At 37.9% G+C, this 26,940-nt stretch overlaps 2 protein-coding genes across 4 annotated transcripts; both read left to right on the plus strand.

Annotated features, from left to right (window-relative positions):
- The first annotated feature begins 191 nt into the window (after positions 1-191).
- On the plus strand, positions 192-18,015 carry SLU7 (SLU7 homolog, splicing factor). Of its 2 annotated transcripts, none has more exons than XM_023218869.3 (16): positions 192-572; positions 4,883-5,068; positions 5,722-5,875; positions 6,212-6,292; positions 6,539-6,703; positions 7,629-7,697; positions 10,878-10,925; positions 11,195-11,326; positions 11,585-11,682; positions 11,840-11,907; positions 12,041-12,180; positions 13,276-13,437; positions 14,833-14,937; positions 15,089-15,160; positions 15,431-15,547; positions 16,513-16,828. In XM_023218869.3, exons 2-16 carry the CDS (start codon positions 4,899-4,901, stop codon positions 16,690-16,692), a joined length of 1,761 nt encoding a protein of 586 aa, XP_023074637.1. In that variant the 5' UTR covers positions 192-572; positions 4,883-4,898; the 3' UTR covers positions 16,693-16,828. The 2 variants fall into 2 exon arrangements, with proteins under 2 accessions (XP_023074637.1, XP_023074636.1); XM_023218868.2 differs by lacking the exon at positions 192-572 and adding an exon at positions 994-1,007 and having other exon boundaries at positions 16,513-18,015.
- Positions 18,016-19,553: 1,538 nt separating this feature from the next.
- On the plus strand, positions 19,554-26,461 carry ZBED8 (zinc finger BED-type containing 8). 2 transcript variants are annotated; one of them, XM_023218865.1, is made up of 2 exons: positions 19,554-20,010; positions 24,063-26,461. In XM_023218865.1, the coding sequence occupies exon 2, from the start codon at positions 24,112-24,114 to the stop codon at positions 25,891-25,893; it is 1,782 nt and encodes a 593-aa protein (XP_023074633.1). In that variant the 5' UTR covers positions 19,554-20,010; positions 24,063-24,111; the 3' UTR covers positions 25,894-26,461. The 2 variants fall into 2 exon arrangements, with proteins under 2 accessions (XP_023074633.1, XP_023074634.1); XM_023218866.1 differs by lacking the exon at positions 19,554-20,010 and adding an exon at positions 21,218-21,275.
- The last annotated feature ends 479 nt before the right edge of the window (positions 26,462-26,940 follow it).

Consider the following 26,940-nt stretch of genomic DNA (forward strand, 5'->3'; position numbering starts at 1 on the left):
TCATAGCAACTTTTACAACCGCTAAATTATCTGAATAGTTGTTTCGGTGTCTTTCGCACTCTGATGTAAATTTGAGGGAAGACACTGTGTTCACCAGATCCCCAGCATGTTAATACAGCCTGGCTACTAATTACTGCCAAGTTTAACTGCTTTTTTTTTTTTTGGCTGATACATCACCAAATTCTCCATTCATTTCACAGCCCCCTGGTGAGGCTTAAGCTCTTGTCTGTTTTGGCTTTTTTTTTTTTTTTTTTTTAAACCTCCTAAAATTCTCCGATTCCAAAAGAAAGTTCCTAAATAGAAGCTAAAAAGAACCCGCCGGACTTGAATCTCTCCACAAGCCGGGTACATAGCGCGATACGCACAGCTAGAGTTCTCGCGATTCCCACGGCTCAAGAGGACCGAAGGCCTCCACTCCGCCCCCAGTCCCGCCAGGAAATTAGTGCGCATGTGCCGATCGTCCGGAAGTTACCGCACTGGACGCCGGAATGAGGCGAGAAGCCGGAAGTAAACATTACGAGATTGGCTTGGCGTCTCTTGGATGGACTTGGGACCACCTGCGGCGGGACTGGGTAAGAAAATATTTTTAGAACTTTCACGCGAAGGGGAATTGGGGAACCTGAGAAAATGGGTCGAAGGCTCCTAATTATTGGATATGTCCTCACGGGGGTAATGAGCCCTCAGTTATTGAGGAGGGAGCGAGGACGGGGGACCGAAAAGGAAGCCACTGTCCTGAGACCCGTTGATGGCACTCGTGCCCAGCCAGACCAGACCTGCGTCTTCAGGGAAACAGTCGGGATAACTATGAGAGTGTCACCTTTGTGGCGGTGGCCTTGAAGACCTTGAGCGATCCCCGGACTGCGAGCGGGGAAAGCTGCTTCCAGTACCCAAATTGATAGACTGTATTTCCTCGCCAGAAAAATTTACTTAAGCTTCAGTTTTTCCTGTTAAGTCGAGATGATCTGACTTCAGTGGGGTATCATGCGGATATAAATGAAAACATCTATGTAAGTAAAGCACTAAACACTGTCTTACGGTAAGCCCTCAGTAAGTGGGAGCTATTACTGTTTTTAGTTGAAGAAAATAGGCCCCTCCACAGCGACGGAAACGAGTACAACTTGGTGACTATAATACTTCATTTAGTTTTAGTTTTTAATATTTCAGGCCCAGAAGCCAAAGTTCTATGGACAGAGTATAACATGCTGTTTTTAGAGAACTGACTCTGGAGTCAGACTTGTGTTTGAAGTCCTTGTTTCTTACTACAATGTGTTCTTGGCTGAGGATCTTACCTCTCAGAACCTGTTTCTTCCCTGTAAAATGGGGTTCTTCAGACCTATCTACTGGGTTTATTGTGAAGATTAGATGAGGTGATACACGGTAGGCTCAAGAAATGGTAGCTGTTTTAATGAAGATTATTAAATTTACCTTTGTTCTGCTTCTCTTTGCAGTATATTTAGGCCATCAGTTTATATGTTACACAAATATATGGGGGAGGTTTTCTGTAGGTCAGACACAGGAGAAGAGAACACCTTTGAGAAGCATCCTAGACCCCCAGGCATTGAGCACTTTCCACTGGGAAGGGGTTTGTGTAAAGGCCCAGTGTCTACAGGGAGCACGCACAGTGTGTTAGAGGAATTACAAGAAGGTCTATGTAGTTAGTAGAGAAGGATGCAGGGATAGTTGTAATGGTGAGGCTGGAAGGTAAGCAGATGCCAGACCATGGTGGACCATGTAGGTGTGTTAAAAAGATGTCAGTTTTTAGAGTATGAATGATAAAATCCTTTGGAGCGTCACTTTTCTCTGAGACATAGTCTAGCTCTGTCGCCCAGGCTGGAGTGCAGTGATGCAACACCAGCTCACTGCAACCTCCACCTCCTAGGTTCAGATGATTCTCCTGTCTCAGCCTCCCCAGTAGCTAGGATTACAGGTGCACACCACCACGCCCGGCAGATTTTTGTATTTTTAGTAGAGACGAGGTTTCGCCAGGTTGGCCAGGCTGGTCTCAAACTCCTTACCTCAGGTGATCCGCCTGCCTCGGCCTCCCAAAGCGCTGGGATTACAGGTGTGAACCATCACGCCCAGCTATCACTATTCATTATGCTAGTTATTAGCCACTTGTGGTTATTGAGACTGGAAATGTGACTAGTTTAAATAAGTGTAAAACCCATATCAACTTTTAAAGACAGAGTTGTTTTTTCTAATTCAAATGTGCAATTATAATATGTTGGATACAATACAAATCTTGTAAAAGTAATTTTACCTGTTTATTTTTACTTTTTTAATGTGACTACCAGAAAACATAAAATTACATATGGGACTAGCATTGTATTTCTCTTAGATGGTGCTGTATTGAATTTTTGGGCGGTACTGCATTGGAGGATTTTAAGCTTGGGCAGTAGGACATTGTATTAGTCCGCTTTTACATTGCCAATGAAGACATACCCCAGACCCGGCAATTTACAAAAGAAAGAAGGTTGTTGGACTTACAGTTCCACGTGGCTGGGGAGGCCTCACAATCATAGTGAAAGGCACCTCTCACATGGCGGCGACAATAGAGAATGACAGCCAAGCAAGACGGGTTTCCCTTTATCAAACCATGAGATCTCATGAAACTTATTCACTACCAGAACAATATGGGAGAAACTGCCACCTTGATTCAGTTATCTCTCACCGGGTCCCTCCCACAACACTTGGGAATTACAGGAGTACAATTCAAGATGAGATTTGGCTGGGGACACAGAGCCAAACCATGTCAGACATGATATGATCAGATTTGTGTTTTGAAAAATTAACGCTGTGATGTGGAGAATTGATTGGAGGGAATCAGAGGAGACCAGTAAATAGGAAAAAGTAATAACTTACACTAGGGTGGTAGCAGTAAGAATGGAAAGAAGTAGATGCATTTGAATGATATTCAAAAGGTGAAAATAACGGGTCTTAGTGATGACATAGATGTAGGGATAAGCTGAAGCACTTAATGTAAAGGGACAGATGGTGTTGTCTTTCATTAAGATAGGGAACAATGGGGCCAGGCGTGGTGGCTCACGCCTGTTATCCCAGCACTTTGGAAGAACAAGGCGGGTGGATCACAAGGTCAGGAGATCGAGACCATCCTGGCTAACAGGGTGGAACCCCGTCTCTACTAAAAAAAAAAAAAAAAAAAATACAAAAAATTAGCCAGGCGTAGTGGTGGGCGTGCCTGTAATCCCAGCTACTTGGGAGGCTGAGGCAGGAGAATCGCTTGAACCCAGGAAGCGGAGATTGCAGTGAGCCAGGATCACGCCACTGCACTCCTGCCTCAGCAACAGAGCAAGACTCCATCTCAAAAAAAAAAAGATAGGAAACAGTAGGGGATTAGATTTCAGAGGGAAGATCATGAGATTGAATTAAGACGTATTGAGTTTAAATGCCTCTGATCTCTAAGTGGAGATGTCAAGTAAGCAATTGGATATATGTATCTGAAGCTCAGATGAAAAGTCTTGAGTAGAAAAATAAATTGTTCCTTTATTATTTTTTATTTTATAGAGAAACAAGTTGGAGAGCCAGCAGTGTTATATTGTGACCATGGAAGCCTTGGAAGTAAATGAGCTTATCCATTAGTGGGAGTTTAGACTGGTTTAAAAGGTGCTGGCTGAGCCTTGAGGAATCCAACATTAAATAACTGGGCAAAATTTGATGACAAGAGAGGTACAAGAAAAACCAAGAGAGCCGGGCACGGTGACTCACGCCTGTAATCCCGGCACTTTGGGAGGCCGAGGTGGGCGGATTGCCTGAGGTCAGGAGTTTGAGAGCAGCCTGGCCAATGTAGTAAAATCCCGTCACTACAAAAAATGCAAAAAAAATTAGCCAGGCATGGTGGCAGGCACCCGTAATCAAGCTACGCAGGAGCCTGAGGCAGGAGAATCGCTTGAACCGGGGAGGCAGAGGTTGCAGTGAGCCGAGATCGTGCCACTATACTCCAGCCTGGGTGACAGAGCGAGACACCGTTTCCAAAAAAAAAAAAAGAAAAACCAAGAGAATGTAGTGTCAGGCAAGTCAATAAATAATATATAAAAAGGGAATGGGCCGGGCGCGGTGGCTCAAGCCTGTAATCCCAGCACTTTGGGAGGCCGAGACGGGCGGATCATGAGGTCAGGAGATCGAGACCATCCTGGCTAACATGGTGAAACCCCGTCTCTACTAAAAATACAAAAAACTAGCCGGGCGAGGTGGCGGGCGCCTGTAGTCCCAGCTACTCGGGAGGCTGAGGCAGGAGAATGGCGTAAACCCAGGAGGCGGAGCTTGCAGTGAGCTGAGATCCGGCCACTGCACTCCAGCCTGGGCGACAGAGCGAGACTCTGTCTCAAAAAAAAAAAAAGGGGAATGAACAGAGCTGAAAAATGTCCATTGGATTTAGCACAATGGTCCTTGATGACTTAATGTAACTCTTTTCTTTAGAATGATAGGGAGTGGAGGGCTAAGTTAGAGTGAGTAAGGATGAAAGTAGAAGGTGAGGAAGTGGAGGCAGTGATTATAGATAACTCTTGAGATGTTCATTCTTAAAGGGGTACAGAGATAGGACCCTCTTTCATTAAGAGTTACTATGTTAGAAAAGTTTCAGACACATACACAGAAAGAGGGATTCAGGATATGTATGAGAAAAAGAGTCCTGTGAAGTTTTAAATACACATGTGTGTCTCTCTCCATTTGTAAATTGGAGTTGAGGGAGAAACAGTGCTAACAGTATATAGAGACCTTGAGGAGGGGAAAGAGACCCTTCCTTACACATACTATGGGGGGAAAAAACATATGAAACAGTATATATTATTAGGATGTCTTTTTGGTAGTTTGAGTGAACTAATGAAGGCCTACTTTTTACTGTAAATTTGACTTCTTTTCTTAGAGGAGGCCAGATAACCATGTCAGCCACGGTTGTAGATGCAGTTAATGCTGCACCCCTATCGGGGTCAAAAGAAATGAGTTTGGAGGAACCAAAGAAGATGACCAGAGAGGACTGGAGAAAGAAGAAGGAGCTAGAAGAACAGCGAAAATTGGGCAATGCTCCTGCAGAAGTTGATGAAGAAGGAAAGTAAGTACTTAATTTTTGTATGATCCATTCATTCAAAATTCAAATTCTTGGCTACTTAGTTTATTAATTTTTCATCCTTTTATTTGAGAGGAACCTATCTTCATTATTTATGTCTTTTTTTATTATTTATTTTATCAAACTCATATGCATATGGTTTAATAATGAAATTATGTTGAAGGGCTTATAATGGATAGCAACAGTGTTTTTTCACCCTTCCCACTCCAGCCTGCTATACAGGAGTGACTGCTGTTAAATCTTTCTATTTTGAGTTTTTCTGGTTGTTACCTTCACATCTCTAGATAATAATATCTACACAATTATTTTAATTGATTGACTATAGACATTATTTGAACCAAAACTTCTTGTGATAGATTTAGATTACTAACACACATCTCTATTTTCCTTCCTTCCTTCTCTCCCTTCAGTTATATCACTGTTCTTAGTTTCTTAGTTGGAAATATTTTCACTCTAAAATAAATTACTTCTTTATTTTTAATTATTCTTTATTATAGCATAGCGATAGCAACCATATTCTCTTCCCCCTACCACTGCAATATTTCTATTCTTAGATTTTGTGTAAGCTACCTTTGTAATTGTAATACTGATTATTTTCCAACTTTATTCTTAAAATTTTTTTTTAACTTTTATTACAGAGACATCAACCCCCATATTCCTCAGTATATTTCTTCAGTGCCATGGTATATTGATCCTTCAAAAAGACCTACTTTAAAACACCAGAGACCACAACCAGAGAAACAAAAGCAGTTCAGCTCATCTGGAGAATGGTACAAGAGGGGTGTAAAAGAGGTATGTAGACTACCTGTGTACCTCTTCATGGATATGGAGAGTTTAAGAACTTAACGGAAGAACTTTCAATGCAATACTATTTAAAGCAGAAACATAATAAAACCCTTTATCTGGTATTGGAATTCACAGTGCCTTACTATTTTACCTTTGTATTTCTTATATAAATTTTATACTCCTGAAGTCCTTAAACTTTCACATTTGTAAATGTGTGGAGACTAACTTGTTTTCCTTTTAACAAAGAAATCATTTCACTAGACAAAATCGTAATGAGAGCCAAAGTTATTTCTAACTTATGTAGTTAAGACATTTTCTTTGTTTTTTTTTTTATATTTATAGAATTCCATAATTACTAAGTACCGCAAAGGAGCATGTGAAAATTGTGGGGCCATGACACACAAAAAGAAAGACTGCTTTGAGGTAAGTTCACCTTTGAGAATTTTGAAAACCACTGTCAGTCTTTTCGTTGTCAGAGAGCTTGCTTCTCTTTTTCTGAAATCACCTATGTTTGGGTACAAGTTAAATAAAAATTAGTTTGAGTGGAATTGCTGTAAGACTAACTGATAATTGAATAGCTCATGAAGTGCCCTCTCTGTAAAAGTTGTATGAAGTCTTCCTTTGGGTCATAAGCACTTAGGAAAAGATTAAATCTTACTCTGTTTTTAGAGACCTAGGCGAGTTGGAGCCAAATTTACAGGTACTAATATAGCTCCAGATGAACATGTCCAGCCTCAACTGATGTTTGACTATGATGGGAAGAGGGATCGATGGAATGGCTACAATCCAGAAGAACACATGAAAATTGTTGAAGAGTATGCCAAAGTTGATCTGGTGAGCAAAATTCCCTGCTTTCCTGGGGTTTTTAAAGAATCGTCCTATTGCTGTATCTCTAGCAGCTCTACTTTTCAAATCTTGAAGCACTTTAAAAGTGGTAGCATTTTTATAATAGTACTACTGTATGGGCTACCTTTATAATTGTAATATTGAATAGAGGAAATAATGTGCTAGCCATATTTGCCAGCAGTTTCTTCTTGATTCTCATATTGTCCTTTACTCCCTGTCTTAGGTAGCAAAAGATACTGGAAGCATGAGAACAGATTCGCGTCCAAAGCTTTTGGTTTTGTGAGGTTAGAAATGTATGGCCCCAAGCTATAGCTTGCCCATGAACCTATTTTATGGTGCCTCACATAGCATTTGGGAGTAGTAGAAAGGGAATGGATAATTTGTTTCAGAAAATTTTATTTTATTTTAACCCAACTTCAGTTTTCACTGTTACGATTTGACCTCTTTACCTTTAGTCCTTTGAAGTCATAGTCGCACTGCCTTTTTTTTTTTTTTTTATTAGAGGTATCATTTTAAAATTGTAAGATTTCATATAAAAATCTGGATTTCATCTTTTCTTGAACATTGTAATATATGGTAACCCCACGCCTGCCTGGTAAGAGTCAGTCATCTAGAATTATGTGGCAACTGCTTTTTCTTGTCAGAGCTTGCTCCCTGCAATTTACTACTGATGCCGTTTGTCTCAGTTTACATTATTGCCTGGTTCAAACATTGTGTAACTCCTGCTCTTTATAGAGTAATAAGTCTAGGGCTACCAGGAATCCCAAAGAGATAGGTGTGTTCAGTGACCTTTTCTGAAATGAATGAATTTAAAGTTATTCATTTTAAATATATAAAAATGTAGGTGGCGAATTGAATGTTGTAAGTAAAATTTAAATGTTCCTTTTTCTTTCTTTTTTTTTTTCTTTTAAAGGCAAAACGAACATTGAAAGCCCAGAAACTCCAAGAGGAATTAGCCTCAGGAAAATTAGTGGAACAGGCTGTAAGTAATGAAAATGATCAAAAAAAGAGTTTCATTTCTTTTAAACAAAGAAATGAAAATTGAAACAATTCATTTTATAGCTCTTCAGTTAGGAAGAGAGAAATGCTATTCGGGGGAAAATAAAACTGATACTTTGTATACAGTTTATAGTAATATAAATTGATGCAGTCAATTTGGGAACAGTACTGCCACTATTTATATTTAGACACACACACAGACGTACACTTACTTTTTCAAGTTAAATTATTAGATCTATCCATCCTAAAGAATTTTCTAGAGTTCGGAAAAATCATTATGCATAAAGATGGTACAGCATTTTTCACAATAGTAAAGAAATTGGAATAGCTTAAATGTCCAGGAATAGGGAGTTGGTTAAGTGCATCTGCATGGTATAATAGCTGCTTAGTTCTTAAAAATGGCATTTCTCAAGACTTCGTTAACAACACTGGTTAACACTTGTATTTGAATGATACATGAAAAGATAGTATAATATTATCACACTGAAAGAAAGACCAGAACACTAGTTTTTATTTAATGTAGAATTTATGAATTTTTCTTTCTATCCTTTTTCTTTAGTATTTTCTGCATTTTCCACAATGAATATGTATTAGTTACATAACTGGGCAAAACATTTTTTGTATGAATGAAAGGTCTGTTGCAGTCAGTTTTTTTTTTCTTTTTTTAAAATCCTTGTCAACTTCATAGAGTAAATATATTATGCATATTAGAGTTGTCAAGTTTCTTTTTAACAAATCTAGGCACAAATAAATAGTAAACATTTATAGTTTTTTAGTTTAAATTTCTAAAAGGGACTCTAAACCATGTATAAGTAACAAAGCAAACAGAACTTGAAATAATTACTAAGTGAGCAGTTACTAAGGTAACCTATCAGGCAAGTTAACAGCGTTAAGTTACCAGATAGGTGTTTAAAATCCATTTCTGGCCAGGTGCGATGGCTGACACCTGTAATTCCAGCACTTTGGGAGGCCGAGGCGGGTGGATCGGAGTTTGGGACTAGCCTGGCTAACATAGTGAAACCCCATCTCTACTAAAAATACAAAAATTAGCTGGGTGTGATGGCGAGCACCTGTAGTCCCAGCTGCTCGGGAGAATCGCTTGAACCCGGGAGGCAGAAGTTGCAGTGAGCCAAGTTCACACCACTGCACTGTAGCTTGGACAACAGAGCGAGACTCCATCTCAAAAAATAAAATAAAATAAAATAATTAATAAATAAATAAATAAATAAATAAAATGAAATGAAAACAAAATCTGTCTCTGTTCCATGAGAGATACATGCTCTTGGAAAAGTGAATTTGTCTCTCTGAGCTGCAGTTTAGTATGTCTGAAATAGAAATAACAACACCTACCCCCAGGAAGTTTATATACATATCACATAGTAAACACTGGGTAATTAGTAGCTATTATTGTTGTGATTATTTTTATGTATTACTAACTTTGGGAAAAGAAAAAGGGCCTGTTTCTTTTGTTCTAATATATTCTCTGTTGTTTGTTGTAAACTTGGTGTAATTTATTTCCCCAGTAAGGATACTTAAGGTATGTAAGGGGCTAATGATTTTTGCCCACTTGGATGCTTGGATATTAAGATGAACCACATATAGTAGATTTGTATTTAGCTGTCACTATAGAAATGTATGTAAATATCCTTTGTTGAACTAGCAAATAGTGGGAACTCAAAAAAATTATTTTTCACGAAATATTTATATTTCTGATTTTGAAAGTAACACTTAATATTAAGTGAAAAAAAATTAGAACATTATATTATAAAAAGAAAATAACCCCTGTGTTAACTATGAACATTTTGAAGTAGGCCTTTCCAGGTCTCTCTTGTCCACGAATACCTGTTTATGTGTGCTAGAATACAAAATGTTTCTTACATGAATCCATCTTTATATATTCATTTATTACCTTCTTTTTTCATTTAACAACATAGAGTACAGTGAGAACGTGTTTTCTGTCTGTATTTATAGACCTATAGCATCATTTATTTTTGTATAAATTCACATGGCTCAAAAATTAAAACAATTTAAGAAAATGCACAGTGAAGTCTCTCCACCCCTGTTTCTGTCCACCCTAACACTAAACTTCCCCTCGCCCCAACTCTTTTGTGTATGTGTGTGGCTCTTTTCAGAGTTTCTTGAATAAATACAAATACAAATATATACTCTTATCCTACCTTTCTCTCCCCTCCCTTTTTTTAATCAAAAAAGTTAGGAAATGATACATACTTTTCTGCCCCTTGGATAGAATCACTTTTAATGGCCGTTCAGTGTTCCATGGAATGCAGTAAATTATATAACCAGTGATCTATTATTAATTTGATTTTTTCGCAATGTTTTGAAAAACCATTGCACATATACAATACTGCACATCACATTCTTATATATCTTTATATAATTGACATGATACTAGGATAACCTAGAAGTGTATTTCATGAGTTTATATTTCTAAAATTTTTATGATCACTTAGCCATCATTCAGAAAAACTACACAGATTTATGCTTACATCTATAGACTATATATACCTACACGTGTTTCTGTATCTCCTCACTAATGCTATAATGTATTCTTTTTTTCTTTTTAAGTATTTTTAATCTTTGAAGCCTTTATGAAGGGACATGATGAAATACTGACCACGTTACTATAGACATTCTGTGGCGTTAGAAAGTATTCTGACCAATTGCTAGTGAAGAAAAGTGTATCCTTGTGACAAGGAGTTTGGCCTCTCCTTAAATTACAATATTGTGTCACTTGTAGGTTTTTTTCATTGTCCAAACTTCACTTCGGCTGTGAAGACATGAACCTAGTAACATATTCTTTTTGGACTTACTGGGAAACTAGTAACGTTTAATGAAAACAGTATGTCTGAAGACTAACACATTTAGAAATTAATATTTATTGCGTACTTTGGTCATCTTAATCTTCCTGTTACCATTCTGTAGTTATAATCTTAATTAAAATTCTCTTGAAATTTGCTGGCTTTATAGACAGTCTAATAAAATTCACAATGGCACTCCTATATTCAGAATTTGCGTGCTCATTACAACTGAAAATGTGAGTTTGTTCAGTTAGAATTAAGTTTTATTATCTTAGCTATTTTAAGTGTTAATTGGATTAAGTGGAATGAAATTATGAATTACTTTTCTTCTTTTCGTGATACAGAATTCTCCAAAGCACCAGTGGGGAGAAGAGGAACCAAATTCTCAGACGGTAATACATATTTGCTGCCTCTGAGTATATGTGAAATTTTTAAATTTCTGATGGCTAATAATAACACTAATAATAGTTTTTAAAGAACACAAGTAAATAAGGGTTTGGTTAAAGGGAAAAAAAAAAACAAGAATTACAATAATAACACTAATAATAGTTTTTAAAGAACACAAGTAAATAAGGGTTTGGTTAAAGGGAAAAAAAAAAACAAGAATTACATGCTGCTTTCTTTTCTTCTTACTCTTTTTTCCTTCCCCTCCCCCTTTTAGGAAAAAGATCATAATAGTGAAGATGAGGATGAAGATAAATATGCAGATGATATTGACATGCCTGGACAGAATTTTGACTCCAAGAGACGAATTACTGTCCGGAATCTCAGGATTCGAGAAGATATTGCAAAAGTAAGTCTTATCAACTTAACATACGTATTTGAAAAATATTTGTCTTTCCAGTCTAAATTTTATCAACTCTGGGTAGCATATGGATAATAGAGTCATTCTAAGATAAGGTTTCATTCTGTTTTTTCTCTTCACCTGTACCCCAGAATTGTATACACACATTTATTTAATTGATCATGTTCAACTCCTCCAACTAGTCTGCTGAAATCTTTTTGCTGTGAGTAAACATTAATTTATTCTTTAAATATTTTTTTCTTCTAGTATTTGAGGAATTTAGATCCAAATTCTGCCTACTATGATCCAAAAACTAGAGCAATGAGAGAGAATCCTTATGCCAATGCAGGAAAGAATCCAGATGAGTAAGTATCAAGTTAAATGTACAGATTTCAAGATGAGGGAAAGTTAATTGTTTTCTGACCTGACTATAGATGGTGTTCATTTTAATTCAGATTCAGTTTTACGAATTAATTTTCCTTAAATCAATGTCTGAAACATTTTCTTTATTTGTATTTGCAGAGTGAGTTATGCTGGAGATAATTTTGTTAGGTACACAGGAGATACCATTTCAATGGCTCAGACACAGTGTAAGTGTTTCCTCTATGTCAAGGCATTTTATATCAGCTCATAAGAAGTTTGGGATTTTTTTTTTAAGCTTGTTTTCAAGAAGCATACAATAATGTAGCTGCCAACTCATTAAGATGTTTTGAATTACTCCAGTGTTTGCGTGGGAAGCCTATGACAAGGGATCTGAAGTACATCTGCAGGCAGATCCTACAAAGCTAGAGCTGTTGTATAAGTCCTTCAAAGTCAAAAAAGAAGATTTCAAAGAACAGCAGAAAGAAAGCATCCTGGAAAAGGTAATTTTGACCAAAATGCTAAAGAAGAACTTCTGTTAAAGAGAAGTTACTAGTTAATAAGCATTCGTTTTACATTTGGAAAACAATGCAAAGAGAGCCCCTCTTAATCCATGAAGAATAGTCCTTTTCTTCCTTTGTCTTAGTCAGATGCTATACAATTTTGGATGAGCTTTTACAGCAAAACAAACTACCTCATATCTTAGTAGCTTAAAATAAACGTTTATTATTGCTCACAGTTGGCCGAGTCTCCTGGTCTGGGCTTGCTCAGCTGAGGTTAGGTGATGAACTAAGATGGCCTCACTCTTGTGTTTAGCAGTTAACAGGCTAATTGTCCTAAGGGGACCTCTTCTGGGACAGCTCATCTCCACCCCATGTGGTCTCATCCTCTAGTAGGGCAGCTTTTTAAAATGGCATTCTCAGAGTTCTAGAGAGTGGCAGCAAAAAGTGTGTTGTGGTACATAAGTGCTTTTGCTTGCATCACATTTGCCAGCTTCCCATTGGTGAAACCTAGTAATACGGCCAAGCCTATATTCAAGGGATAGAGAAAGACTTTGTCTCTTGATGGGAAGAAAAGCAAAGCCCTGTGGCGAAAGGGCATACATACAAGGATAAGAGGAATTTATGGCCATCTTGTAACTTACTGTACTCAACAGATGAATAGCAACTGAGACATCTTCTATTTGCCTTAGAAAAAAAATGGTGGCTTTTTTTTTCCTACTGTGCTTTCTATAACAAAACCCAGTAAAGAATGTTCCCTTTCTTTCTGATTAGAAATAAATGTTTTCATACATCATGTTCAGATTAATGTAATCCCATTTTTATATAAATTAAACAAGTCTTTCATTTGTATATAAAATTCAGAATAAATGTTAGGGAAGGCATGGAACCACTATACCCCAGGTGTTAACACTGGCTTAGTGGACAGTTTCAGGGTTCTAACCAGGTCCCTTCAGATCTTTTTACCATTTTTTTGGTTAACATCAGAGAAAAGAGAAATAATGAATAAATAGAATAAGGAAAAAAAAAATTTTTCCTGGAAATTTAAATGCAAATCAGGTTGTAAAATGTGTTGAATAATGTCCAATGTCCTTTTAGTATGGTGGCCAAGAACATTTGGATGCCCCTCCAGCTGAATTGCTTTTAGCCCAGACTGAAGACTATGTGGAGTACTCAAGACATGGGACAGTCATCAAAGGACAGGAGCGGGCTGTTGCCTGCTCTAAGTATGAGGAGGATGTGAAGATCCACAATCACACAGTATGTGCTAAACTGGAACAATTTTGTGTCCTTGTTAGTTTTGCTCTGTATTGCATTTTTCCACTACAACTTTATTAGCTAACCGTTTCTATGCTCTATGCTTTAAAAGAAAAAAAAAACATTTAACTCTGTTTCAGGGAATTTTTTCAAAAATAGAAACATTTTGAAGGAATACTATGTTCATCTATATACCCATCATCTAAATTCCGAAATTTTTAACATATTGCCTTATATGCTTTGTCTAGTTGTATGTGTGCATATGCACACTGTTTTACATAGATATGTGACATACACATATATACACACATATAGTTTATACATTTTTTTGACTGAAACATTTGGAAATTATATATATCATGACATTTTATCCATAAAAACTGTATCACATATCTCCTTAAAATGAAGACTTTCTTCTATATAACCACATTGACATTATTGCACTTTAGAAAATTAGCATTAATTCTATAATATTACCTAATATCTAGTCATTAATCACATTTTCCAAAATATACAGAAAAATGCCCTTAACACCTATTTTTTGTTTTAGTCAGAATTCATTTCAAATTTATTTTGATCATTATTTGGTTATTATGTCTCTTTTCTAGAATGTATCTCTGCATTTTCATGACGATGACCATTTAACAGATTAGGCCAGTTAGTTTGTAAATTGTCTCATATTCTGTATTGTTTTAACAGATTAGGCCAGTTAGTTTGTAAATTGTCTCATATTCTATATCATATTCTGTATTGTCCTAGTAGCGTTATATAGCTTGTTTCTCTATCCCTGTATGTTTCATAAATAGGAATTCAGGTCTAACGGCTTGATTGGATATAAGTTAAATATTTTGACAAGAATATTTAATAAGTAATGTAGTATATTCTGATTGCATCATAAACATCATAAAGCATGTATTGTCCTTTGCTGTTCTCTTGAAGTAACCAAACTACAATTGTCTCTCTTAGTTGAGGATCAAAAACCTAATTCCCTATAGTTAGCCAGGCCAGTGATCATACATGAGCAAAGTGAGCCAGGCAAATTGTACAGACTGGAGAACATAAGCCCTATCTAACGGGGCATCCACTGTTCAGCAACAGTCGATTATTGCCAAGTGGTTATGTAGGCCCACAATTTCCCACTCCTTCATTTTTCAAGAGAAGTCAGATACACTAAATTTTTTTATAGGCTTTTGGGAATAGAATTTAAGAGCTTTGTAACTACAGTGCCTGCCTCTCACACTTCAGGTCAGACTACCTTGTCCCTGTTAGCCAGCCTTGAATCCCCATAATTTTTCTCCCAAATTACCTTTAAAGGGCTGTATTATTTTATACTCCTATTAACAGTATATAAAAGTTTCTAATTTCAGCTTCCTTTTTAAGTAATTTCTCTCTCTCCAGCATATCTGGGGATCGTACTGGAAAGAAGGCCGATGGGGATACAAATGCTGTCACTCTTTTTTCAAGTATTCCTATTGTACTGGAGAAGCTGGGAAGGAGATTGTTGTAAGTAGTTGTCTTTGGTTCTTAAAGGTGTAAAACAACCGAAGCTCCTAAGTCAAACTAAAACATACTGTCTCGTGTTTCAAATTTTAACTTTCTCTTAGATGATTAGTAACTATGACACTCAACTCAAATTACATGTATTTTTCCACAGAACTCTGAGGAATGTATTATAAATGATATAACTGGGGACGAATCTGTGAAAAAACCTCAAACTCTCATGGAGGTTAGTTGATAATCATTTGTCCTGAATTTTTAAGTCCTGGAGGGAGGGCTTTAAAACCTGCACCTGAGTTTTTTTGTTTTGTTTTGTTTTGTTTTGTTTCTTTTGAAACAATCTCATTCTGTCGCCCAGGCTCAAGTGCAGTGCACGATCTGGGTCCACTGCAGCCTCCGCCTCCTGGGTTCAAGTGATTCTCATGCCACAGCCTCCCAAGTAGTGCACCCGAGCTTTGTTTTCACATTAATAACACTGCATTTCAATCCTCCCTTCCAGCTGCATCAAGAAAAACTGAAAGAGGAAAAGAAGAAGAAGAAAAAGAAAAAGAAGAAGCATCGAAAGAGCAGTTCAGATAGTGATGATGAAGAAAAGAAGCATGAAAAATTGAAAAAGGTAATTTGTGAAGTCTAAATAGTGAAAGTGATAAGTAACAGTATTCTTTGTATTGGGGGTTGTTTTTATTTTTTTGAGACAGGGTCTTGCTCTGTTGCCCAGGCTGGAGTGCAATGGCACGATCTCATCTCACTGCAACATCTGTCTCGTAGGCTCAGGCAACCTCAATGTCCCAAGTAGCTGGGATTACAGGCACATGCCACCATGCCCAGCTAATTTCTGTATTGTTTTATAGAGCCAGGATTTCACCATGTTGCCCAGTGTGGTCTCAAACTTCTGAGCTCAGGTGAACCGCCCACCTCATCCTCCCAAAGTGCTGGGATTGCAGGCTTGAGCCACCGCTCCTGGCCAGTATTATTTGTAAAGGCCTTTATTTGTAATGGTCTATGATCTAGTCCTGTCTCCAAATGCATTAAAATGATGAAACAAGCCTAGAGTCTGAGTGATTTGCTCAAGTTATATTAATGGAGGTATTGTGGGGTATAGGTATTGCCTTCTTCTTGGAGTATTTAGTAATCATGACTAATGGACAGAAGAAATGTGCGTTATAAAGCATTTTAGAGTTATTGCCATGTTGACCAGAAAGAATTGCCTTCTAGCTCTATAATTTGTAAGTTTCAGCAAGTCCTTGAGAAAAGTCAGAATTATAGTCTTTACCAGAAGCATCATTTGCGAGCTTGTATCAGTAAAGTGAACCTCATTTAATTTTTGTTATTAAATAAAATTTCTTCAACATTGATTTAAAATGTTATAGAATGTTTTGTGCTCTGTAAAAATATCATATAAGCCAAATAGTGATTAGTTGTAGCTTAACAGTAGAAGGGCTGACTCCAAAGCTCTTTCAGGCAATCTGCGTTTCTGATAGAGCAGTTCATATTCAGTGGGGTCCGTTGGTACTCTGCCACTTTTGAAGAAAAGAGATCTGATGTAGAGCTGTGATACGCATTTTATGCCTCTCTCTATAGGCACTGAATGCAGAGGAGGCCCGCCTTCTTCATGTCAAGGAGACCATGCAGATTGATGAGAGGAAGCGGCCTTACAATAGCATATATGAAACTCGGGAACCTACTGAAGAGGAAATGGAGGCATATAGAATGAAACGTCAGAGGCCAGATGACCCCATGGCCTCTTTCCTTGGACAGTAGTAACTAGTCAGATGACCATCCAAGATAGATGCAGCTGATACATTCTTTTCAGCTTCTTATTGATGATTGTAGATACAAAAATCCTTGTTTATTCTTCTTGCTGCCTGACTTTAATAAATATTTCAGGTACCTCACAGTAAGTTCACTCTTTTCCATACTGAAGAAGCAAAAAAGAAAGAAGAGGCACATGAAATATGCTTTTGGGAACACAATTTAAAATTGGATTAAGATTTTATTTCTAGTTTTATGTGAGTCATGTGTAAAGAAGCCTTGGCTCTCTACCTATTAAGAATGTCTCTCTCTACATTTATTAAGCTTCAAACTTTATTGCTTCGATTTTTGTGGCCCTATATTTAGTCTTAGCATACCTTGGTTTTGAGAAAAAAACAGGGCTTTGTTTTTTTAAAATAATTACTAGCAACTCTGTGACTACATTTATTTTTATGTTTTGTTTTCTTTAAGAGACAAGATCTTGCTATGTTGCCCAGGCTAGAGAGCAGTGGCTTTTCACAGACGCAGTCATAACGCCCTGCAGTCTTGGGCTCAAGCGATTCTCTCTCCTTGGCCTCTGGAGTAGACTAAATGTGTTAGTCTTTGAATGGAAAACAATTATTTTCTCATCATTGGGTCAATATTGACTGATCAGTATTAGTCTTTATCATTCTGGACATAAGCCTTTAGATGTAGAAATCCTTTCCTTTATCATAGAGGATATGGTTTACGATACTGTTTGTTTTCATTGTGATTGCCCTCATGTAACAATCATGAATATTAGATTTTTTAAATTGTAGAATATCCTAATATTTATAGCCAGCAGCTGTTACTTTGTTTGTAAAATTTGCAAAAAACCAAAACCTGAAGTTGGCTCCTTGAAAGAATTACAAAGATAGCTTGTAGGGATGTTAGTAATAGATTGCCATGATCCTGAAGCCTCTTCTCAGAACACTGTGAAGATAATACTGACAGAGTGGAATCAGTGAAAACAGCCTAACAAAACCTCCGACTTCAGTATATCAACTTTTAACAGCTCACTGGCTTTTCTAAACTACCAAAAACCACCTATAGGATACTGCATCTCAGAAAGGGTGGTGTGAGAGTAACTGAGTCAAATTGTAAAGTACTTTGGATATACATAGTGTCTAGCTTTAGATTGGTATGAAATTAACAATGCAAATAGATTTAATTTTTATTTACTTCAAGAATGCAAAAAAATGTTCATTTTCCTATCCAAACGGGGTGGTTCAACATAAAGGCTGACATTGTTGTGTCTGTTTTGTATTTTATCTTTTGTTAAAGATAAATAAATGACAATACTTAACTGTGCGTGGTTTGTAGCATTATATCTAATATTTGGCAGAAAAGTTGTTTATGGGACAGAGAGGGGAACCTGGATTAGCTTCCATGAGTTTAAGAAAATTTCAGCATCCTGTCACCTAACCTTTCTGTACCTCTTTCCCTCTTCTATGAGGCCTAGTTTACTTTGATTCAGGAAGAATTCTATAATATCCAGAATCATGTCTTCTGTTTTATTTTGGAAAAGTCATGCCCAGCCAGCCTGGCCAACATAGCGGAACCCCATCTCTATTAAAAATACAAAAATTAGCTGTGCATGGTGGCACACACCTATAATCCCAGCTACTCAGGAGGCTGAGGCATGAGAATTGCTTGAACCGGGAGGTGGAGGTTGCAGTGAGCAGAGATTGCACCACTGCACTCCAGCCTGGGCAACAGAATAAGTCCTGTCTCAAAATCGTAATGCCTAGGACATTATTCAGATTGAGCTTTGATTTTATTATCTCAATAATAGCTGCCTTTTCGAGAATTATGTACTGTAATTGTCATAATGTTACCTCGTTCCTCAAAAGAACTTCATGGGGTAATGGATGATCTATCAATTTTACAAAAAGCACATGGAATTAACTCCAAGTAATCTGCATAAATCCTAACCGTTGTATAAGTATTGGAGTCAGGACATGAAGCTAGTTGTCTCGGATTCTGAAGCCTACCCCTTTCTCTAGTATTTAAGGCCCTAGTTTCTTGACGAACAAGGCTGGTCTTCAGCAGTTTCTTGCATCCACAAAAACTTAAGCAGCCCCTCAATATTTACCAGGCTCACCCTCAGCACCTGAAAATGATGTATCTGGCCCACGTTCTTTGACGCCCCACCACTCCTCATACACACTAGCCTTATAGAATGCTTCTAACAATATTGTACAAAAATGAATAAACTCATTTAAGTTTATAAGAATTCTGGGAAGACCCCCAAACCGGAAAGGGCTATATTCCGGTTTATTTCTTTCAACAACATTTCCTAGTTTCTACTTGGGATTTTTCCCTAAAACCTCTCTAATATGGGCTTATTTCTTTGAAATCATGTTGTTGAAAGAATTTTAAATAAAAATCTTTCCTCTGAGATGGATGATGATAAGGAAATTCATCCCCATGCTCCCACTTAAGGAAAGGGGGGGGATCACCCTGCATGGGCAACAGTACACAAGCTATGGAAGCTCATCCTCCACTGCTGAAATGTCTAATCTGAGATCACAATGAGCTTCCTTCTCTTTTTCTTTCATTTATTCCACATGGAACATGGTAATTATCAAGCGTTTTATCATCTCCAAGCTCAAAGCCCAACACAATATAAAAGTTTCAGTGTTCTGCATGTTAAAAAGAACTATGTGTAGTTTGCAGCCCTTTCCATTCCTGAAATTGTACGGTTCATCCTCTCTGGCAGACTCAATAAACAAACGGTTTTGTGTTCCAAGTACACAACCTAAAAGAAAGGGGGAGGGCCATAGCGCATGCTCAGTACTCAAGCCCGCCGGCCCGTCCCACAGCCCTTTGCTACTGCGCCTGCGTGTTTGAGACGCCTCGCCCAGTTTACTGGCGGGAAGCGCCCTGGAGAACCCGGATGGAACCCGGGCCTGGCTGAGGCGGAGGTTGCTAAGGATGCTGGTCTCTTCAGGCGCACCGCAGATTCCTGCTCGGGGGTCGGACCTGAGGAACCGCCGTCTCTACTGGTTTTGACGGCCAGAGGCTGGGCCCTAGGCTGAGCGGAGAGCGGAACTGGAGCCTGAAACAGGCGCCTAAAAGAAGCCCGAGCATCCCATGGGCCTGCGCCTCAGGCTTGGAGACGGGCTGGCGGAGACAGTGCTGAGTCTTTTTCTTTTTTTTTTCCTAGCCGCTGGCGTTCTTATCTCACCCTGGAGGCTGTAAAAATCTCCGTCCTTAACAGTAACACCATCAGGTCCTATCAGTTAAGAGCTGCTTGGTATTTGCATGCATTCTTATAGTTAAACCTCCCAACAACCCTGTAAGGTAGGTATTGTTATCCCCTCTGGAGGAACTGAGGCTTGGAAAGGTCCCAGCCTGTAAGTGACAAAGCCACGATCCCAGGCGTTTGCCCCTGGAGCGTCTGCCCAGCCACCAAGTTCCTGCCCCCTTTCTCCTGGCTATTAATTTTAACTGCAAAATGTAATGCTTAAATGCTCTGCCTCCCCAAACACCTGCGCCTACCATGATCTTGCATACTCAGTGGCTGGATAGAAGTTGAATTGTATTTGGTTTGGAGTTTCAGATTTACAACTGCACTTTGGTGTTTTCACTGCTAGAATGAAAATATATATGTGTGTGTGTGTGTATATATATATATATATGTATATTAGCATTCCCTAAATGTTTTGTGAGTGTCCACTTTTAACTGATTTTTCTCAATTGTAATATTTTTTCACATATTCACATAAAGCATTATCTAAAAAAAGATAATGCTTTTTTTATTATGGAAAGTTTCCGAAATACATAAAAATCGAATAGTGTAATGATGTGTACCCATCATCCAGCTTCAAGAGTTACCAACTTAAGGCCAGTCATTTCTTTTATCTCCACCCTGCTTTGTGCATGTTTGTGAGTGTGCTGAAGTATAGTATTTCAAAGGAATCCCAGACATCTTATTTCACTTGTAAATAATTGTGTCGAACACATGAGGACTTTTTAAAAACACAACCACAATACCATTATCATGCCTGTTTAACAATATCTCCTTATGATGATGATGCTTTTTAATGGTTACATATTTTAGGATATTGTAATTCCTAAATACCACAAAAAGCGCAAGTGCAAATTGTGAAGTTCTAAAACAAGCCTCTTGGGCAGTAAGTTCATCTTTGAGGCTCTGGAAAATTCTTGCCACTTATTCTCCCTTTTTCAGAGGGATGGAGAAGAATACCATAAATTGATTTTCCTAAAACTTTTGTTCAAAGCAGATAAATTTTAAATTAAAATATACTTGAGAGACATAGTCAAGGTGGATAGGAAATGGACTCTTAACAGATCTTGTAATGATTTCTAATATGTTCTGTTTTGTTTTGAGACAGAGTCTCACTCTCACCCAGTCTGGAGAGTACAGTGGCGTCATCTCAGCACACTGCAACCTCTGCCTCCCAGATCAAGCGATTCTCCTGCATCAGCCTCTCCAGTAGCTGGGATTACAGACACCCACCACCATGCACAGCTAATTTTTGTATTTTTAGTAGAGACGAGTTTTCGCCAAGTTGGCCAGGCCAGTCTTGAACTCCTGACATCAGGTGATCCGCCCTCCTCAGCCTCCCAAAGTGCTGGGATTATGGACATGAGCCACCATGCCTGGCCTTTTTTTGAGACAGAGTCTGTCTCTCCTAGGCTGGAGTGCAGTGGCGTGATCTCAGCTCACTGTAACCTCTGCCCCCTGGGTTCAAGCGATTCTCCTGCCTCAGCCTCCCGAGTAGCTGGGATTACAGGCATGCGCCACCACACCCAGCTAATTTTTGTATTTTTATTAGAGACAAGAGTTTCACTATGTTGGCCAGGCTGGTCTGGAATTCCTGACCTCAAGTGATCCACCCACCTTGGCCTCCCAAAGTGCTGGGATTACAGGCATGAGCCACCACGCCAGGCCCCTCTTGTAAAGATTTCTAATGTGACTAAAAACATTTTCCTTTATTCCCTCTGCCTCCCCAAATATTACATGATAAATACACATTAATAGAATACAGAAAAATAAGCATTTTATGGTAATGTCATAATTTTATTGTCATTAATTAGAAGTGGTTCTAAGCAAAAGTGGCCATGTAGTCTCATTACTTGACAAATGAAGGCTTAAGATCAGCTCTTTAAACTTCGGATTGTCTTTTTTGATTGGCAGACATCCTCCAGTTTAACAGGCTCATAACCACCGTGTAACAGATCAACTTATTTTATTGGAGTACACTTTACAACTAGTTCATCTTGGTAGATCCACTTGAAAACTAATGCTTTAAGTAGATATTCTTGGCTTGTGATTTTTCTTTTAATGGCCAAAGTGGGCATTTGGATTTAAATGTATACCTGTTACTTTATTTCAGCCACATTCTCTGGCACAGAACTTCGGAAACTTTGGGGATCACTTATTTATCTTGGAGATAGAATGTTTTCTAAGGTCTATTTGAGCCTACCTGTGGATTATGCCTTTACTCATTGCTAAAGACAGAGAAAGAGAAAAGACATGGTTTTCATTTTAGGTTTCAACTTTCATAGGAGGATGTCATAAGCTCAGAAAACGTAGAAAATTTAAATATCTATTCAAGCATTGGGACCATTCACTTAGAAATCTAGAATATTTGTTAGCTAAGGATTGGTTTGAAGGATATGTTTTCATTCCCCTAAATCTGACTACCTAACCAGGATGTGTTTCAGGATTGCCTGAACAACATTATTTCCCCATATTCTTTTGTTCTGCTTCTAGAGAAGATGATGTATTAGTTCTGAGGTAGTGCAGGGACATGTATATTTTCAGAGTTTCCCAGTGGTTGTGATGATATGGTATCTCTTGTCACAGATCACTGTTCTAGTTACTATTTATAAGAATTATCTAAAATACTTATTTAGAATACAGATTCTAGGCCCCCACTCCATAGCTAGAGAATCAGAATCTCTATGGGTAGGGCCTTCTACCTCCTGTCTTTGGGTTAAACCAAACCTTAGGAATGCTACTGTGTGTGTCTGTGTGTGTGTGTGTGTGTGTGTGTGTGTGTGTTCATGACTGCCTTCACTTAGAGGTATTTAGGTGGAAAAGCATCATGAAATTCCTTATTGTACTTAAGGGTGTTCTCATATGAGAGGGATTTTGCTGAAGTCTCGGTAAGAAGAATAGTTGTGTTTCCCCTGAACAAGTTGTTTTGCCTTTTTTTTTTTTTTTTTTTTGACAGAGACTTGCTCTGTCGCCCAGGCTGGAGTGCATTGGCATGATCTTGGCTTGGTAGCTGGGACTACAGGCGTATGCCACCATGCCCAGCTAATTTTTTGTATTTTTAGTAGAGATGGGGTTTCACCATATTGCCCAGGCTGGTCTCAAACTCCTGAGCTCAGGCAGTCCACCCACCTCAGCCTCCTAAAGTGCTGGGATTACACGCATGAGCTGCCACGCCCAGCCATTTTGCTTTTTTATGTGGATAGTATGAATCATGGACCAATAGTGTGTTACACTTAGCAGTAAGGAAACTCTGAGCCAATTTGTAGCCTACTTTTGCATCAAGGGTGGCTTAATCAGACTTAAAGACCTATTTGAAATTCTGTGCCTAAGTTGGACTCAAAACTGCTCAAGGTTCAAATAGTATTACAGACCTATTTAATCCTTAACTATTAAAAAGAACTACCATGTTCTCATAAATCGTAGCTAAATAATGTGTACACATGAACAGATAATGGAGTGATGGGTAGGGGAGAGGAAGGGTGGGGTGGGAGGGAGTAGATGAGAAATAATGAGTACAATGTATGTTATTTGGGTGTCAGATACCCTAAAAACCCTCACTTCGCCGCTATACAATCTATGCATATAACAAAATTGTGCTTGTACCCCATAAATTTATATAATTTTTTTAACCTCCATGTCAGCATCCACCCTTCCTTATTTAGTGAATTGCTCCTTTATTCAGTGATTCTTAACTGAGGGTATGCATACATCTTTGGGGCTGAATGGAAGAAGGTGGTGGTAGTGAGATGCCCTTTCTAGGGATACAAAATGTGCTAGATATGTTTGTAACATACATTATTGAAAACAAGTTAAGCCATAACTGTAATTCACCAATAAAGGACTTACAGGTATGTGTAACTTGTCTAAGCTCAAATCTTCCGTATATAACTTGCTGGCGAATCATTTATTCCAGGGCATTAGCTATGAGTTGCTAGCTTTAAGTTAAACTATATCCTGTCGTGGCTTACTTTGAATTGACATGCTGCAGGCTATATCTTAACATATACAAGATAGTATGTGATGACAATATAGCATGTGATGTGGCTTTGTTTTAATTCAGTTAGCCACTGGTTTTTAATGTGTGGGTTATATTTTACTCCCAAAGCAAAATTCTGTGGCATCTCTGGAATACTGCCTGAGAATTTTTGTGTGCCATGTCGAAGAAACGCAAATGGGATGATGACTATGTTCGCTACTGGTTCACCTGTACAACGGAAGTTGATGGAACTCAGCGCCCACAGTGTGTGTTGTGTAACTCAGTATTTTCAAATGCTGACCTCAGACCATCAAAACTGTCGGACCATTTTAACAGACAGCATGGTGGTGTAGCTGGGCATGATCTCAATAGCCTGAAGCATATGCCAACACCATCTGATCAGAGTGAAACCTTGAAAGCATTTGGAGTTGCATCTCATGAGGATACTTTATTACAAGCATCATATCAATTTGCATATTTATGTGCCAAGGAGAAGAATCCTCATACAGTAGCTGAAAAGTTAGTGAAACCTTGTGCACTGGAAATAGCACAAATAGTTTTGGGACCAGATGCACAAAAGAAGCTTCAGCAGGTACCCTTATCAGATGACGTGATCCATTCTAGAATTGATGAAATGAGCCAGGATATCTTACAGCAAGTTCTAGAAGATATCAAAGCCAGTCCTCTTAAAGTGGGTATTCAGCTTGCTGAGACAACTGACATGGATGACTGCGGTCAGCTAATGGCATTTGTGCGATATATAAAAGAAAGAGAGATCATAGAAGAATTTCTCTTCTGTGAACCATTGCAGCTATCCATGAAAGGAATAGATTTGTTCAATCTCTTCAGAGACTTCTTTCTGAAGCATAAGATAGCACTTGATATATGTGGCTCTGTTTGTACTGATGGTGCCTCCTCTATGCTAGGAGAAAATTCCGAGTTTGTTGCCTATGTGAAAAAAGAGATACCTCATATCATAATCACACATTGTTTATTGAATCCTCATGCACTTGTCATAAAGACATTGCCTACAAAACTGAGGGATGCTCTGTTTACTGTGGTGAGGGTAATAAATTTCATCAAAGGGAGAGCTCCAAATCATCGCCTATTTCAGGCTTTCTTTGAAGAAATTGGCATCGAATATAGTGTCCTCCTTTTCCATACTGAAATGAGGTGGCTTTCCCGAGGTCAAATACTTACTCACATTTTTGAAATGTATGAAGAAATAAATCAGTTTCTTCACCACAAAAGCAGTAATTTAGTTGATGGCTTTGAAAATAAAGAGTTTAAAATTCACCTAGCATACCTTGCAGATTTATTCAAATACTTAAATGAACTCTGTGCATCTATGCAGAGGACTGGGATGAACACAGTATCAGCTAGAGAAAAGTTATCTGCTTTTGTTAGGAAGTTTCCGTTTTGGCAAAAACGAATTGAGAAAAGAAATTTTACCAATTTTCCTTTTCTTGAAGAAATAATTGTTTCAGATAATGAAGGAATATTCATTGCAGCTGAAATAACACTGCATCTGCAACAATTGAGCAACTTCTTCCATGGATATTTTTCCGTTGGAGATCTTAATGAGGCAAGTAAATGGATATTGGATCCATTTCTTTTTAATATCGATTTTGTTGATGATAGTTATTTAATGAAAAATGATCTTGCTGAATTACGAGCTAGTGGCCAAATCCTAATGGAATTTGAGACAATGAAGCTTGAGGATTTCTGGTGTGCCCAATTCACAGTGTTTCCAAACCTGGCAAAGACAGCTCTAGAAATCCTTATGCCATTTGCAACTACATACCTTTGTGAGTTGGGATTTTCATCACTTTTACATTTCAAAACAAAGTCCAGAAGCTGCTTTAATCTGAGTGATGATATCCGTGTGGCTATTTCAAAAAAAGTTCCTCGTTTCTCAGACATCATTGAACAAAAGCTGCAGCTACAGAAGTCACTGTAAGCTGATATACTTTTTTAATGTATAATTTTAATCTTAATATCATTGTAAAATTAAACTGTAACTCTGTTTCTTCTCTTTCATATTTATGATATACTGAATTCTTTATCTAAAAAACTTAACAACTTTAACTTTGAATGAGGCATGTGAAAATGTGTTTTGAGAATAAAAACACAAACAACAGAAAGGATTAAGTACTACTGACTAGTTGCTATCATGAGAGTTTCCTAATTCTGAGTATCTGTTTAATCTGTTCATATGGTATGTAAAAAAAGATACCTAAGCACTAGAATATCCAGCTAAATGGTGCAGTAGGCTAGGAATTGAGCCAGGAGAAAAGAGAAATATCCCAGAAGTCAAAAAGGCAAAATGACAGATTGAGTTCGCCCATCTTTGTTATGGAGAGGTTAATGAAATCAGAAGAGGATTATGAAATACAATGAGAAAAGGAATGATCTGGCTTATATAAGACTTATTTTTAAATATGCTCTTTGGAGTTAGTCTCACAATGTCCATTCCCCTAGCTCCTATGCTATATCATATCATATTAATAAATAGGCTAATATATTAATCACTGTTTGTCATCTTTAAATTACTTCAGAACGCCAAGTTATCAAGGCTGCTGAAAAGGAGATTCCTGAGCCTTACCCTAGAGATTCTGATTAGCAGGGTCTTTGATAAGGTCAAGGATCCTCATTCGTAACCAGCTTTCCAGACTGTTCTGATGGATTCTTGGATTCTTGTGTCCTCTGGTTTCAATTTTTCCTACACTTATTTTTCCTTTACCCTAATTTTGTCACTTATATTACATCTTATATGTATTTTTCTAAGTTCAAAATGTCAGAGTATAAATCATAAACAAATTGACATGAAATCAATGGAGTAATTCAAGACCATGACAAAATTCCCCATGGGAATCTAACTTAGCACACTTTTCTGGATGATAATTTGGCAAAATATTTTTTAATTTAAATACATTTTCATTTATATTTTTAAGCATTAATGTTTTATCAAAGTACTGCATGCTGAAGGCTGGGAAAAAATGATATA

Source organism: Piliocolobus tephrosceles, chromosome 4, assembly GCF_002776525.5.
Source record: "Piliocolobus tephrosceles isolate RC106 chromosome 4, ASM277652v3, whole genome shotgun sequence".
Taxonomy (NCBI): domain Eukaryota; kingdom Metazoa; phylum Chordata; class Mammalia; order Primates; family Cercopithecidae; genus Piliocolobus; species Piliocolobus tephrosceles.

Coding starts and splice junctions, on each gene's coding strand:
- SLU7 (XM_023218868.2), top strand. Junction 6,293..6,538: donor AAAAGAAAGACTGCTTTGAG/GTAAGTTCACCT, acceptor CTCTGTTTTTAG/AGACCTAGGCGAGTTGGAGC. Junction 15,548..16,512: donor AGCATGAAAAATTGAAAAAG/GTAATTTGTGAA, acceptor CTCTCTCTATAG/GCACTGAATGCAGAGGAGGC.
- ZBED8 (XM_023218865.1), top strand. CDS start 24,112: ATGTCGAAGAAACGCAAATGGGATGATGACTATGTTCGCTACTGGTTC.